Source organism: Pagrus major, chromosome 16, assembly GCF_040436345.1.
Source record: "Pagrus major chromosome 16, Pma_NU_1.0".
Lineage (NCBI taxonomy): Eukaryota > Metazoa > Chordata > Actinopteri > Spariformes > Sparidae > Pagrus > Pagrus major.
In genome coordinates this window covers 135,738-151,263 of record NC_133230.1, presented here as the reverse complement: position 1 = coordinate 151,263, position 15,526 = coordinate 135,738, and the positions used below count along the sequence as shown (strand labels likewise).

At 43.3% G+C, this 15,526-nt stretch overlaps 1 protein-coding gene across 1 annotated transcript; it reads right to left on the bottom strand.

The window, feature by feature from the left end:
* Window positions 1-373: 373 nt before the first annotated feature.
* On the bottom strand, window positions 374-15,193 carry rcor1 (REST corepressor 1). Its single transcript, XM_073483485.1, has 13 exons — window positions 14,322-15,193; window positions 14,172-14,231; window positions 11,889-11,969; window positions 11,761-11,813; window positions 11,388-11,549; window positions 11,133-11,251; window positions 7,512-7,590; window positions 6,966-7,016; window positions 6,674-6,820; window positions 6,449-6,526; window positions 6,308-6,365; window positions 5,949-6,199; window positions 374-902 (listed from the first exon to the last, which is right to left on the bottom strand). The coding sequence occupies exons 1-13, from the start codon at window positions 14,500-14,502 to the stop codon at window positions 858-860; spliced, it is 1,365 nt and encodes a 454-aa protein (XP_073339586.1). The 5' UTR covers window positions 14,503-15,193; the 3' UTR covers window positions 374-857.
* Between the last annotated feature and the right edge of the window lie 333 nt (window positions 15,194-15,526).

The window sequence follows — 15,526 nt, the reverse complement described above, 5'->3', positions numbered from 1 at the left end:
GCTGTTGGTTTTGTATAAACTCACAGTGGATTCTGAACGAATAAAATGTAACTTCATACTGAATTAAAAACTTTAAAAACTACTGATCAGTGAATGTTTTATTTACAGTAAAATAACTTTAAACATCATGTGGAGACGAACAGAGAGCAGGTGAGAGGTGCTGATGAAGCTTTTCACACATCTCATTCATATTTACATCATAAAACATCTGGTTAAAATTGATCGGGATAAAATTTGATTAGATTTGGTTCAGACATGAAACCGGTGGCAGGTTCAACTCCAGCACAGTCACTTCAGAGTGTGGACTGCTGAGGTGCCTTTGAGCAAGGCAGCCAGTCTCTATCTATACATGAATAAATATGCATAAGTCCTGTTTGTGTGTAAACAACAGAATTTAATAAAGTAGCCTTCTTCTACATGTTAAACAAAAATCAACAATCAGACGTTTAAGAAAAGAAACAGAAACAAATTAATTTATTGATGAACTTTGGTTTTATTGTCACCCCTCTAAAAGATCCTAAAACCCCCAAAACATGATGTCATCATCAGGACAGGAAACGCCTCCTACCTGAGTGACATCACAAACATGTCTGCTTCAATAAAAACATAAAACATTGTTCAAACAGAAAGCAAAAAACAAACAAACAAACAAACAAAAACAGGTCCCAACCACTTTGATTGACAGGTCAGGTCTGATTTCTGATTGGTCCAGAGAGAGCAGTCATGACAGACAAGACACATACCTGATCAATAATCATCAATAGAAGTTCAACATATTAACTGATCAACTGAGATAATAAAATAAAATAAAACACATGATGACATCATAAAACCAGAGGGTCAAAGGTCAGATGGTCTCAGGAGGCCTGAGGCTTCTGGGAGTCCACTGGAGAGGACAAGTCCTGTAGGAGAGAGCAGAGACACAGTAGAGTCAAAGTAGAGACACAGTAGAGTCACAGTAGAGTCAAAGTAGAGACACAGTAGAGTCACAGTAGAGACACAGTAGAGTCACAGTAGAGTCAAAGTAGAGACACAGTAGAGTCACAGTAGAGTCAAAGTAGAGACACAGTAGAGTCAAAGTAGAGACACAGTAGAGACACAGTAGAGACACGGTAGAGTCACGGTAGAGTCACAGTAGAGTCACAGTAGAGTCACAGTAGAGTCAAAGTAGAGTCACAGTAGAGACACAGTAGAGACACGGTAGAGTCACAGAGTCAAAGTAGAGACACAGTAGAGTCACAGTAGAGACACAGTAGAGTCACATTAGTCACAATATAGTCAAAGTAGAGATGCAGTAGAGTCAGAGTAGAGACATAGTAGAGTCAAAGGAGAGACACATAGAGTCAAAGTAGAGACGCAGTAGAGTCAGAGTAGAGTCAGAGTGTAGTCACAGTAGAGACACAGTAGAGTCACAGTAGAGACACAGTAGAGTCACAGTAGAGTCAAATTGAAGACACAGTAGAGTCAAAGTAGAGTCAAAGTAGAGTCACAGTAGAGTCACAGTAGAGACACGGTAGAGTCACAGAGTCAAAGTAGAGACACAGTAGAGTCACAGTAGAGACACAGTAGAGTCACATTAGTCACAATATAGTCAAAGTAGAGATGCAGTAGAGTCAGAGTAGAGACATAGTAGAGTCAAAGGAGAGACACATAGAGTCAAAGTAGAGACGCAGTAGAGTCAGAGTAGAGTCAGAGTGTAGTCACAGTAGAGTCACAGTAGAGACACAGTAGAGTCACAGTAGAGACACAGTAGAGTCACAGTAGAGTCAAATTGAAGACACAGTAGAGTCACAGTAGAGTCACAGTAGAGACACAGTAGAGTGACAGTAGAGTCAAATTGAAGACACAGTAGAGTCAGGGTAGAGTCACGGTAGAGTCACAGTAGAATCACAGTAGAGACACAGTAGAGTCACATTAGAGTCACAATATAGTCAAAGTAGAGACGCAGTAGAGTCAGAGTAGAGTCAGAGTAGAGACACAGTAGAGTCACGGTAGAGTCACAGCAGAGTCACAGTAGAGTGACAGTAGAGACACAGTAGAGTCAGAGTAGAGTCAGAGTAGAGACACAGTAGAGTCACGGTAGAGTCACAGCAGAGTCACAGTAGAGTGACAGTAGAGACACAGTAGAGTCAGAGTAGAGTCAGAGTAGAGACACAGTAGAGTCACATTAGTCACAATATAGTCAAAGTAGAGATGCAGTAGAGTCACAGCAGAGTCACAGTAGAGACACAGTAGAGTGACAGAGTGACAGTAGAGACACAGTAGAGTCAGAGTAGAGACACAGTAGAGTGACAGTAGAGTGACAGTAGAGACACAGTAGAGTCAGAGTAGAGACACAGTAGAGTGACAGTAGAGTGACAGTAGAGACACAGTAGAGTCAGAGTAGAGTCAGAGTAGAGTCACAGTAGAGACACAGTAGAGACACAGTAGAGTGACAGTAGAGTGACAGTAGAGTCACATTAGTCACAATTAGGGATGTAACGGTTACCGGTGTCACGGTAAACCACGGTAAAATTCCCGACGGTGAAGGTTACCGTTTAAGTTTTAATTACCATGGTAACCGCCGCGGTCGATAACCACGGTGTGGAAAACTCGCAAGATACTTTATCCAAGTCTCCCTACGCAGGCGCAGCGTGCAACGTGCGCTTGTTATGTAGTGAAGAAGACATGGCGGAGGGAGGACGTGATAGTAGCAGCCCTCAAGGCATTTTTCCGCCTTCAAAGAGAACCAAATCTGAAGTCTGGGCGTGTTTTGGTTATTATGAGAATGCTCAGGGACAGCTGGTCGAGGATGGCAGCCCTATCTGCAGGAGCTGCAGGAAGAAAGTTGTTGCGAGGGGCGGCAACACATCCAATTTACTTACTCATTTGCGCGACCATCACCCTCAACTGTTCAGTGAATGCAAGGTAAATTAACCTTAAGCTCGGGTGCATGATGTGTGTATGTCGAGTTTTCTCTGTCTAATTTGCTGTTGTCACTAATGCAAACTGACCAGATAGTGGTATAACTGAACGAAGTTGATCCGTGTTTTTGCACGTTATCTGAACCGCTTATTAATTGTAGATTTCACTTTTTAAAGTCGACCTAATAATTCCCCAGATATTGATGCAGAGCTGCAGTGAGGAGGATTTGAGACAAACACGTACTGGGTGGACTGAGTTAGTGAATGCAAACTGACTGAGATGACTGACTTTCATCTCAGCTCCGTTCACCGGAGCAGCGTCTACCTGTGGCTCAGCAGCCATTAGACCAATCAGACTGACCGAGTCCAGTGACAACAGACGAGCAAGCAGACAGAGACAGACAGCCTATATATATAAGTAATATCAGAAATATATAATACTTGTGGATTATTTGTAGAATAGACTATATATAAAGAATAATATAAAATGGTGAATATAACAAGTGTCTAGATAGAGATAAGAGCCAAAATAGAGTATTCATAATTAATTTAACAATAATCCTTTTTGTTTTGATCTGAAAGATTATCCAACCTGTTTCTCACAAAAGTGATATGATCTAGATTGTGAGTTTTGTGAACTGTTGGTTGCACCCTTAGTATTAAGTAACAATGACAGTAATAATTAATAATGACATTTTCTATTCATTTTTTTCACAGAGAGGGTCTGCTGGCCAATCGAGTGCTACTGCCCGTACATCTCATTCTACCTCTGTAACGCAGACATTACAGGACGCTTTCAAAAACAGGCTGCTTATACCCTAAGCCTTTTAATATATAATAAATCTATTTAAATATAAAGCTTGGTGAAATTATTTCAATTTATCAGTGTATCAGTGTTTTTTCAACATTTTGAAGACATTTTAAAAATACCGTGGTATACCGATAACCGTGATCATTTTGGTCACTATTACCGTGGTGTGAAATTTTCATACCGTTACATCCCTACAATATAGTCAAAGTAGAGACGCAGTAGAGTCAGACTAGAGTCAGAGTAGAGTCACGGTAGAGACACAGTAGAGTCACAGTAGAGACACAGTAGAGACATAGTAGAGTCAAAGGAGAGACACAGAGTCAAAGTAGAGACGCAGTAGAGTCAGAGTAGAGTCAGAGTATAGTCACAGTAGAGACACAGTAGAGTCACAGTAGAGACATAGTAGAGTCACAGTAGAGTCAAAGTAGAGTCACAGTAGAGTCACAGCAGAGTCACAGCAGAGTCACAGTAGAGTCAAAGTAGAGTCACAGTAGAGTCACAGTAGAGTCACAGCAGAGTCACAGTAGAGACACAGTAGAGACACAGTAGAGTGACAGTAGAGTCAAATTAGAGACACAATAGAGTCAGAGTAGAGTCACGGTAGAGTCACAGTAGAGACACAGTAGAGTGACAGTAGAGTCAAATTAGAGACACAATAGAGTCAGAGTAGAGTCACGGTAGAGTCACAGTAGAGTCACAGTAGAGACACAGTAGAGTCACATTAGAGTCACAATATAGTCAAAGTAGAGACGCAGTAGAGTCAGAGTAGAGTCACAGTAGAGTCACAGTAGAGTCAAAGTAGAGTCAAAGTAGAGTCACAGCAGAGTCACAGTAGAGACACAGTAGAGTGACAGTAGAGACACAGTAGAGTCAAGGTAGAGTCACAGTAGAGACATAGTAGAGTCACAGTAGAGATGCAGTAGAGTCACAGTAGAGACATAGTAGAGTCACAGTAGAGATGCATTAGAGTCACAGTAGAGACATAGTAGAGTCAGAGTAGAGTCACGGTAGAGACACAGTAGAGTCACAGTAGAGACACAGTAGAGACATAGTAGAGTCAAAGGAGAGACACAGAGTCAAAGTAGAGACGCAGTAGAGTCAGAGTAGAGTCAGAGTATAGTCACAGTAGAGACACAGTAGAGACATAGTAGAGTCACGGTAGAGACATAGTAGAGTCACAGTAGAGTCAAAGTAGAGTCACAGTAGAGTCAAAGCAGAGTCACAGCAGAGTCACAGCAGAGTCACAGCAGAGTCACAGCAGAGACACAGTAGAGTCACAGTAGAGACACAGTAGAGTCACAGTAGAGACACAGTAGAGTCACATTAGAGTCACAATATAGTCAAAGTAGAGACGCAGTAGAGTCAGAGTAGAGTCACAGTAGAGTCACAGTAGAGTCAAAGTAGAGTCACAGCAGAGTCACAGTAGAGACACAGTAGAGTGACAGTAGAGACACAGTAGAGTCAAGGTAGAGTCACAGTAGAGACATAGTAGAGTCACAGTAGAGATGCAGTAGAGTCACAGTAGAGACATAGTAGAGTCACAGTAGAGATGCATTAGAGTCACAGTAGAGACATAGTAGAGTCAGAGTAGAGTCACGGTAGAGACACAGTAGAGTCACAGTAGAGACACAGTAGAGACATAGTAGAGTCAAAGGAGAGACACAGAGTCAAAGTAGAGACGCAGTAGAGTCAGAGTAGAGTCAGAGTATAGTCACAGTAGAGACACAGTAGAGACATAGTAGAGTCACGGTAGAGACATAGTAGAGTCACAGTAGAGTCAAAGTAGAGTCACAGTAGAGTCACAGCAGAGTCACAGCAGAGTCACAGCAGAGTCACAGCAGAGACACAGTAGAGTCACAGTAGAGACACAGTAGAGACACAGTAAAGTCAAAGTAGAGTCACAGTAGAGACATAGTAGAGTCACAGTACAGATGCAGTAGAGTCACAGTAGAGACATAGTAGAGTCACAGTACAGATGCAGTAGAGTCACAGTAGAGACATAGTAGAGTCACAGTAGAGATGCATTAGAGTCACAGTAGAGACATAGTAGAGTCAGAGTAGAGTCAGAGTAGAATTACAGTAGAGACATAGTAGAGTCAGAGTAGAGTCACAGTAGAGTCACAGCAGAGACACAATAGAGTCAAAGTAGAGACACAGTAGAGTTACAGTAGAGACACAGTAGAGTTACAGTAGAGTCAGAGTAGAGACACAATAACATAGTAACTTCTCCTCACCTCCTTTGTCTCCTTAGCAGTGGCCTCCTCCTCCTCAGCAGGACACACCTCCATCTTGTCCTCCATCTTGTCCTCCTCTCCTCTTCCCCTGTCTCCCCCCTCCATCCCGTGTTCGGCCTCCCACTCCTGAAGAACCTCGTCCAGGTTAAACCTCCGTCTGTAGTTCACCAGGAAGTTCTTCACCTGAACCACCGATTTGTTACCAATAACATCTGAGATCGCCTGGAAGTCCCGTCCATACTTTCTGATGGCTGTGTGACAAGAGAGACAAACACAGGTAGGTTAGATACACCAGTTCACCTGGTCACAGGCGAGTTAGATACATCAGTTCACCTGGTCACAGGTAGATCAGGTGTTACCTTGTACAGCGAGCAGCTGTTCCTCTGTGGTCCAACGAGTGTTAAACTTCTGATTAACCTGCAACAGAAAACAGCAACATGAAGACAGACAGCTGCTGGATGTTGCTTTGTTGCTGGATGTTGCTACGTTGCCGTGGTTACCTCAGGTTGTCTGAACTCGTCGACTCCTGAACTGATTTTATCCTTCAGACAACTGTTTGACTGTTTGATGGTCTGAATCTGAAACACAGAGAGAGAGACAGGTGAGGAGAGGAAGACGGCTGATCACACAGACAGACAGGTGATCAGACAGACAGACAGACAGGTGGTCAGACAGACAGACAGGTGATCAGTAAGACAGACAGGTGGTCAGACAGACGGACAGACCTGTCTCTTGATGGAGACCAGTTGACAGTCCAGTTGTCTGATGAATCCCTGAGGAGATGAAGACGACAGCGAGACGACGTCCTCCTGATTCAGAAACATTCCTCTGGGAGGACGTTTCTTCAACCGCTGAGACGCCTTACTACCTGTCTATAGGTGCACAGAGAGACAGACAGGTCAGCTACAGAAAGGTACTGAGACGGACAGGTCCAGAGACAGACAGGTCAGCTACAGACAGGTCCAGAGACAGGTATTATAACAACACAGGTGACAGGTGATGTTCAGGTGTTGTTACCTTCAGTCCAGCAGCTGGTTTGACCTCTGACCTCTCTGATCCAGAACTCACCTGAAACAACACCAGTCTGTCAGATTACTGGACCAGTTCATCATTCATACAACCAGTCAGACAAAAACAGTCAGTAAACAGTAAACAATCGCTAAACGTAAGTAAACGGTAAACAGTCAGTAAACAGTAAATAGTCAGTAAACAGTCAGTTAACAGTAAACAGTCAGTAAACAGTCAGTTAACAGTAAACGCTCAGTAAACAGTCAGTAAACAGTCAGTAAATGGTCAGTAAACAGTCTGTTAACAGTCTGTTAACAGTCAGTAAACGGTAAACGGTCAGTAAACAGTCTGTTAACAGTCAGTAAACGGTAAACAGTCAGTAAGCAGGAACTGGTCAGTTAACAGTCAGTAAAAATGGTAAACAGTCAATTAACAGTAAACGCTCAGTTAACAGTCAGTAAACGTTCAGTAAACAGTCAGTTAACAGTTAACAGTCAGTAAACGGTCAGTAAACAGTAAACAGCCAGTAAACAGTCAGTAAAGAGTACCTCTTACCTCTTTCTTGTCGTCTTTATTCGGGTCGTACTCGGTGTCACTCGGAGGATTTATGTTTACGTCCTCGACTTCTTCATCACTGAAACAACATTTAATTAGATTTTAGTATCCACCAATCACATCACAGGAGAGTTCACCTGTAGTTCTACCTGTAGGGTCATGTTACCTCTTGTGTTACGCGTGTTACCTGTAGTGTGGTGTAGTACTTCCTATGGTGTTATAGTACCTGTAGTGTTACCTGTAGTATTACCTGGAGCGTTACTAGATCTGTGGAAACTTCTTGATAATAAGATGCATCGCGATGCGGACGTGGAAGATTCTGATCGATGCAGAGACGGATCATAATCCAGAGTCTGCAGCTCATGTTGATTGTTGATTGTTCCTCCTCAGCTGGACAATAAAGTTACGTTGCTCTCATGCTTTGAATTGTAGGCGGACATTAGGCTAACGTCGCTGATGTAGGAGGGATGTCAGAGGGAGGCAGAGATCATCTGAGAGGGATAAAAAACTCACCTAGTATTTTTTTAAACGGACATCTCGGGGCACATGTTGGATTTTAAGAACTTGCTACGAAGCACGAACTGGACGAGACTTCTGCCTCACAATAAGCTAATGTCTGCAGCCACAAATACTAACTGTTACAGCCGCCCAGCTAATCAGCCGAGCTCTGAGGAGCTGCTGTCAACTCTGCAGTCCAGCTGTGAGAGAGGTACAGCAGAGTCAACACATGTTTTAACGTAAAGCTTCCATGTGAAAACTATATTACTGTAGAGTACAACAAACGTGTCAGACACTGCAGATGAATCAGTGTTTTGTTTTTGTAATGTTTATGTATTCAGAAGATGCAGCTTTTATTTTGAAGCCTGCTGTAGCCTGACTGTTGGATAGACTTTCTGAATAAAAGGGAATTTAAATGATGAAAAGTAGCCGTGTGCAGTGATATAGATCATGATGACATACACTGAGATGCATCGAGAATCACCGACAGCTGAATCTTAGTCCAATCAAATTGTGAAGCCAGTGAAGATTCACAGCTGTGGTGTTGGGAAGTGACCGCACACGACTCACAACAACCAAAGCAAATCTACACACATCAGTTTATTCTCCCTAAAGCAAGCTGATGTAGCTGCGATGTTATTAATAATTATTACTATTATTACAACATCAAATTAAAACTGTGCAGATACCATAATTAAATAGGCAACAGACAGTTTTCTGTGAGAAATGCTGACGTCACGATGTAAAGAATACACAATCATAACAGTAACCTGGTGAACATTTCTCTTGTGGAGTGATGGATCAGTAAAGGGTTAGGATTATCTCAGTGTACGTCATCCTCGGTGATATAGATCATGAGATGCATCAAGAATCACTGACAGCTGAATCTTAGTCCAATCAAATTGCGAGGCCAGTGAAGAGTCACACCTGTACCAGTGGTTTTACTTGGAGAGAAGGTGTAGTGTTACCTGTAATGTATCTGTTGTGTCACCTGTAGTGTTACCTGTAGTGTTATCTGTTGCGTTAACTGTAGTGTATCTGTAGTGTATCTGTTGTGTTACCTGTAGTGCTACCTGTAGTGTATCTGTTGGGTTACCTGTAGTGTTACCTGCAATGTATCTGTAGTGTTACCTGTAGTGTATCTGTTGTGTTACCTGTAGTGTTACCTGTAGTGTTACCTGTAGTGTATCTGTTGTGTTACCTGTAGTGTTACCTGTAGTGTTACCTGTAGTGTATCTGTTGTGTTACCTGTAGTGTTACCTGTAGTGTATCTGTTGTGTTACCTGTAGTGTTACCTGTAGTGTTACCTGTAGTGTATCTGTTGTGTTACCTGTAGTGTATCTGTTGTGTTACCTGTAGTGTATCTGTTGTGTTACCTGTAGTGTATCTGTTGTGTTACCTGTAGTGTATCTGTTGTGTTACCTGTAGTGTTATCTGTAGTGTATCTGTAGTGTACCTGTAGTGTATCTGTAGTGTTACCTGTAGTGTGACTGTAGGGGTACCTGTAGTGCATCTGTAGTGTTACCTGTAGTGCGACTGTAGGGGTACCTGTAGTGTATCTGTAGTGTATCAGTAAAGGGTTAGGATTATCTCAGTGTACGTCATCCTCGGTGATATAGATCATGAGATGCATCAAGAATCACTGACAGCTGAATCTTAGTCCAATCAAATTGCGAGGCCAGTGAAGAGTCACACCTGTACCAGTGGTTTTACTTGGAGAGAAGGTGTAGTGTTACCTGTAGTGTATCTGTTGTGTCACCTGTAATGTATCTGTTGTGTCACCTGTAATGTATCTGTTGTGTCACCTGTAGTGTTACCTGTAGTGTTATCTGTTGCGTTAACTGTGGTGTATCTGTAGTGTATCTGTTGTGTTACCTGTAGTGCTACCTGTAGTGTATCTGTTGGGTTACCTGTAGTGTTACCTGTAATGTATCTGTAGTGTTACCTGTAGTGTTACCTGTAGTGTATCTGTTGTGTCACCTGTAGTGTTACCTGTAGTGTTACCTGTAGTGTTATCTGTAGTGTACCTGTAGTGTATCTGTAGTGTTAGCTGTAGTGTATCTGTAGTGTTACCTGTAATGTATCTGTAGTGTTACCTGTAGTGTACCTGTAGTGTATCTGTAGTGTTACCTGTAGTGTATCTGTAGTGTTACCTGTAGTGTACCTGTAGTGTATCTGTAGTGTTACCTGTTGTGTATCTGTAGTGTTACCTGTAATGTATATGTAGTGTTACCTGTAGTGTACCTGTAGTGTATCTGTAGTGTTACATGTTGTGTTACCTGTAGTGTAACTATATCTGTAGTGTTACCTGTAGTGTACCTGTAGTGTATCTGTAGTGTTACCTGTAGTGTGACTGTAGGGGTACCTGTAGTGCATCTGTAGTGTTACCTGTAGTGCATCTGTAGTGTTACCTGTAGTGTAACTGTAGTGTTACCTGTAGTGTATCTGTAGTGTTACCTGTAGTGTTACCTGTAGTGTATCTGTAGTGTAACTGTAGGGTTACCCGTAGTGTAACTGTAGGGTTACCTGTAGTGTTACCTGTAGTGTTACCTGTAGTGTAACTATATCTGTAGTGTTACCTGTAGTGTATCTGTTGTGTAACTGCAGTGTTACCTGTAGTGTATCTGTAGTGTTACCTGTAGTGTAACTATATCTGTAGTGTTACCTGTAGTGTATCTGTTGTGTAACTGCAGTGTTACCTGTAGTGTATCTGTAGTGTTACCTGTAGTGTAACTGTAGTGTTACCTGTAGTGTAACTATATCTGTAGTGTTACCTGTAGTGTATCTGTTGTGTTACCTGTAGTGTATCTGTAGTGTTACCTGTAGTGTATCTGTTGTGTTACCTGTAGTGTATCTGTTGTGTTACCTGTAGTGTATCTGTAGTGTTACCTGTAGTGTTACCTGTAGTGTATCTGTAGTGTTACCTGTAGTGTAACTATATCTGTAGTGTTACCTGTAGTGTATCTGTTGTGTTACCTGTAGTGTTACCTGTAGTGTTACCTGTAGTGTTACCTGTAGTGTTACCTGTAGTGTTACCTGTAGTGTATCTGTAGTGTTACCTGTAGTGTATCTGTAGTGTTACCAGTCATGTTACCTGTGTTACCTGTGCAGGTGGCAGCTCACCTGTCTCCTCTCTCCCGCTTGTGTTTTCGTGTCTGTCGGTCCATCAGACTTGTTTTACTGCGACTTTTCTTCCAGGAGTAATAAAACCGAACGAGACTGGCCATCGACTTATCAGGTAACTAAAGAGAGAGAGACGATGTGCAACCATCACTTCAGTCAGCAGTGAACACACAAATATACAGACAAACACACACAGTCTGAAGAGTGTGTGTGTTGGTCAGTGACATAAGTGAACTGGTTTTACTGGTAACGAACCATCTGCTGGATGCGGTGGAAGCTCTTTCCGTGGAAACTGAAGGCTTGTTCGAACAGGACTCTGTCCTCCACCGTCCACTCGTCAGGAAATGGAGTGAAGTTCGGCAGGTCGGCCAGAGATTTCTCAATGTTGTGTTTGTGCCAGAAGAGCATCCCCAGAGCCTGGACACACACACACAGACACACACATTTATATATATAAATATATGTGTATATATGTATATGTATATACACATTTATATATGCATTTATATTATAACACAGATTATGTACTGTGTAACATTAACAGTATTTATCAGTCAGACACTGTGAGGGCCATACGACCCTCTGCGCTCTGTGAATGTGGACATACGAGCAGTAAAGCGTCGTGTACCTGCTCCATGTTGTAGCCGTGTTTCTCTTTGGCGATGGTGACGTACTCGTCCACTAGAACACAAAACAAACTGTGAACATCTGGAGCATCAAACATCTGCTTCATTTATTCTACATGTTCACTCTTACACTGAGTCTGGTTCAGACAGCTGCTGGGGATCCAGACCAACATGCCGAGGTTTTCTCTGAGCTGAGCAGCCTGGGCCACCTCTGAGAACACACGCACACGCACGCACGCACACACACACAATGTTAATATCATCAACATAAAGTGCAGGTGTACAGCAGACCTGTCAGTGTAACTCTCCCTCTTTATTGTGCTGTTACACTCACTGTCCACTTTATCATGTACTCAAGTAAAAGTCTTAAAGTATCTGATCAGTATCTATCAGTAAAGTAACTGATCCATATATTACATGTGTGTATAAACTGTAAACTGTGAGTCAGCTGATCATCACAATCACTTTTGTTATCTGATTGATGAGAAAATCAAATTAATCAATCAATTTAAAAATGTAATCTGTAAAGTAACTAGTAACTAAAGTAATCACATAAATGTCATGGACACATCAGAGTACACGTCAGAGGACACTTCAGAGTGCACGTCAGAGTCAGAGTACACGTCAGAGTACACGTCAGAGTGCACGTCAGAGTGCACGTCAGAGGACACGTCAGAGGACACGTCAGAGTCAGAGTAGACGTCAGAGTACACGTCAGAGTGCACGTCAGAGGACACGTCAGAGGACACGTCAGAGGACACTTCAGAGTCAGTGTACACGTCAGAGGACACTTCAGAGTGCACGTCAGAGTACACGTCAGAGGACACTTCAGAGTACTTGTCAGAGTACACGTCAGAGGACACTTCAGAGTCAGTGTACACGTCAGAGTACACGTCAGAGGACACTTCAGAGTCAGTGTACACGTCAGAGTACACGTCAGAGGACACTTCAGAGTCAGTGTACACGTCAGAGGACACGTCAGAGGACACTTCAGAGTGCACGTCAGAGTACACGTCAGAGGACACTTCAGAGTACTCGTCAGAGTACACGTCAGAGGACTCGTCAGAGGACACTTCAGAGTCAGAGGACACATCAGAGGACGCCTCAGAGTACACGTCAGAGGACACTTCAGAGTACACTTCAGAGGACACTTCAGAGTACATGTCAGAAGACATGTCAGAGTACACTTCAGAGGACACGTCAGAGGACACGTCAGAGGACACTTCAGAGGACACGTCAGAGGACACTTCAGAGTGCACGTCAGAGGACACTTCAGAGTGCACGTCAGAGTCAGAGTACATGTCAGAGTACACTTCAGAGGACACGTCAGAGGACTCGTCAGAGGACACTTCAGAGTCAGAGGACACATCAGAGGACGCCTCAGAGTACATGTCAGAGGACACGTCAGAGGACACTTCAGAGTGCACATCAGAGGACACTTCAGAGTCAGAGTACACTTCAGAGGCCACGTCAAAGGACACGTCAGAGGACATTTCAGAGGACACGTCAGAGGACTCGTCAGAGGACACGTCAGAGGATACTTCAGAGTCAGAGTACACATGTCAGAGTACACAGCAGAGTCAGAGTACACGTCAGAGGACACGTCAGAGTCAGAGTACACGTCAGAGTCAGAGTACACGTCAGATTCAGAGTACAGGTCAGAGTACACGTCAGAGTACACGTCAGAGGACACTTCAGATTTAGAGGACACGTCAGAGGACGCCTCAGCATACATGTCAGAGGACACTTCAGAGTACACGTCAGAGGACACATCAGAGGACGCTTCAGAGTCAGAGGACACGTGAGAGAACACTTAAGAGTCAGAGTACACGTCAGAGTCAGAGGACACGTCAGAGTCAGAGTACACATCAGAGGACACTTCAGATTTAGAGGACACGTCAGAGGACACCTCAGCGTACATGTCAGAGGACACTTCAGAGTACACGTCAGAGGACACATCAGAGGACGCTTCAGAGTCAGAGGACACGTGAGAGAACACTTAAGAGTCAGAGTACACTTCAGAGGACACGTCAGAGTACACGTCAGAGTCAGAGTACACGTCAGAGTACACGTCAGAGTCAGAGTACACATCAGAGGACACGTCAGAGGACACTTCAGAGTCAGAGTACACTTGAGAGTCAGCGCACACTTCAGAGTCAGAGTACACAGTATGTATGACGGGCAAAAGTACAACAGTCTGAAATTGATGAACGGTTCTGATCCAGACTGTAGATCTGATCCAGGATCAACACTTAAAGTTGTAAAACCGGAACCAGTGTTGTACTAAAGAACTGGACCCAGTTGAAGAGGACTGGAACCAGTTTGACGGGTCCGCTGACCAGTAACATGAACTTTAGCGATTGTGTTGTTCGAGGCTACCACCGAGGCTACCGAGCCATCTTTAGATTCTTACCTGGGTCAAAGTCCGGAACCACGGCCTGGTACTGCGGTCCGACCCGCATCCCTCCTCCACCTGCGCACACACACACACAGCAGTACTCAGTCGCAGTACTCAGAAGTACACACAGTACACAGAAGTACTACAGTGACCGAGGCTACCCACCATGCTCCTCGTCGCTGCTGGAGCCTGAACTTCCTTCTTCCCAGCAGCTGGTTCCATTACCGGACAAACTCTTCCCGCCTGGGTTCGCTGCTGCTCCGGGGCCGCTGCTGCCGCCTCCCGCCGGGGCTCTGCCTCTCCGCTTCCCCGGAGCCTCTGGGTTTCTCTCCAGCATCGCCGGCATGACGAGGACGGAGCAGCTCGGGCTAGCTGCTAACTCCGGCTAACAGTTAGCTAGTTAGCTAAGCTGCCCTGCTAACAGCACCGAACCGGCTAACTAGTCTCGGAGCTAAGCTAAGTGTGCGGTCCGGAGAGCAGCGCGAAGTTTCGGTGTGAAGCGGAGCCTCTGAGGCGGAAATGAACCGCGTGATGAAGCTACAGAAGCTTAATGAGCTCCAGCAGGAAGATGCTAACAGTTAACCGAGACTGAAGCTTCACACCGAGTCCCAAAAGTTCCGGAACAAGAACCAGAACGAACCAGACGGAACTGGACCGACACCGACAGCCGGAACCACCGACACTGAGAGAAGCTGAAGTATCGATAAACCTGAAGGGAAGTGATCAGAGATCATACACACTGAGCTGATCGATCACAGAGGAGAGTCTGTGTGTGTGTGTGTGTGTGTGTGTGTGTGTGTGTGTGTGTGTGTGTGTGAGCGTGTGCGTGTGTGTGAGCGTGTGTGTGAGAGCTTTAAAACATCAAAAAACACATTTACAATAAATGTGAATCATTTAATTGATGTTGATGTTTGTTTACATGAATCAGCTGATCATAAAGTTCGTGTGAAGCATCAATAAAAACAATAATAATCAAACAGGTGATTCAGTCTGTTGTTAATAATCAGATGTTTAATAAACGAAACATAAACATGTTTTATATAAACGTTCACTTCCTGTTATTATCCCTCTTATTTCACCTCACAACTTTTATGGAGTCACAGTTTTATATTAATGTTTATTAACGTTTGTTAATGTTTATTCATGTTTATTAATGTTTGTTAATGTTAATTCATGTTTGTTAATGTTTATTCATGTTTGTTAATGTTTATTAATGTTAATTCATGTTTGTTAATGTTTATTCATGTTTGTTAATGTTTATTAATGTGTATTAATGTTTGTTAATGTTTATTCATGTTTGTTAATGTTTATTAATGTTTATTAATGTTAATTCATGTTTGTTAATGTTTATTCATGTTTGTTAATGTTTA

What these genes read in the sequence shown, in the direction of transcription:
- rcor1 (XM_073483485.1), bottom strand. Translation starts at nt 14,502, where the DNA reads ATGCCGGCGATGCTGGAGAGAAACCCAGAGGCTCCGGGGAAGCGGAGA. An exon ending in TCCACCGCATCCAGCAGATG is followed by an intron (nt 11,252 to 11,387) that starts GTTCGTTACCAG and finishes CTCTCTCTTTAG; the next exon opens with TTACCTGATAAGTCGATGGC. An exon ending in AAGCGGGAGAGAGGAGACAG is followed by an intron (nt 7,591 to 11,132) that starts GTGAGCTGCCAC and finishes ATGTTGTTTCAG; the next exon opens with TGATGAAGAAGTCGAGGACG.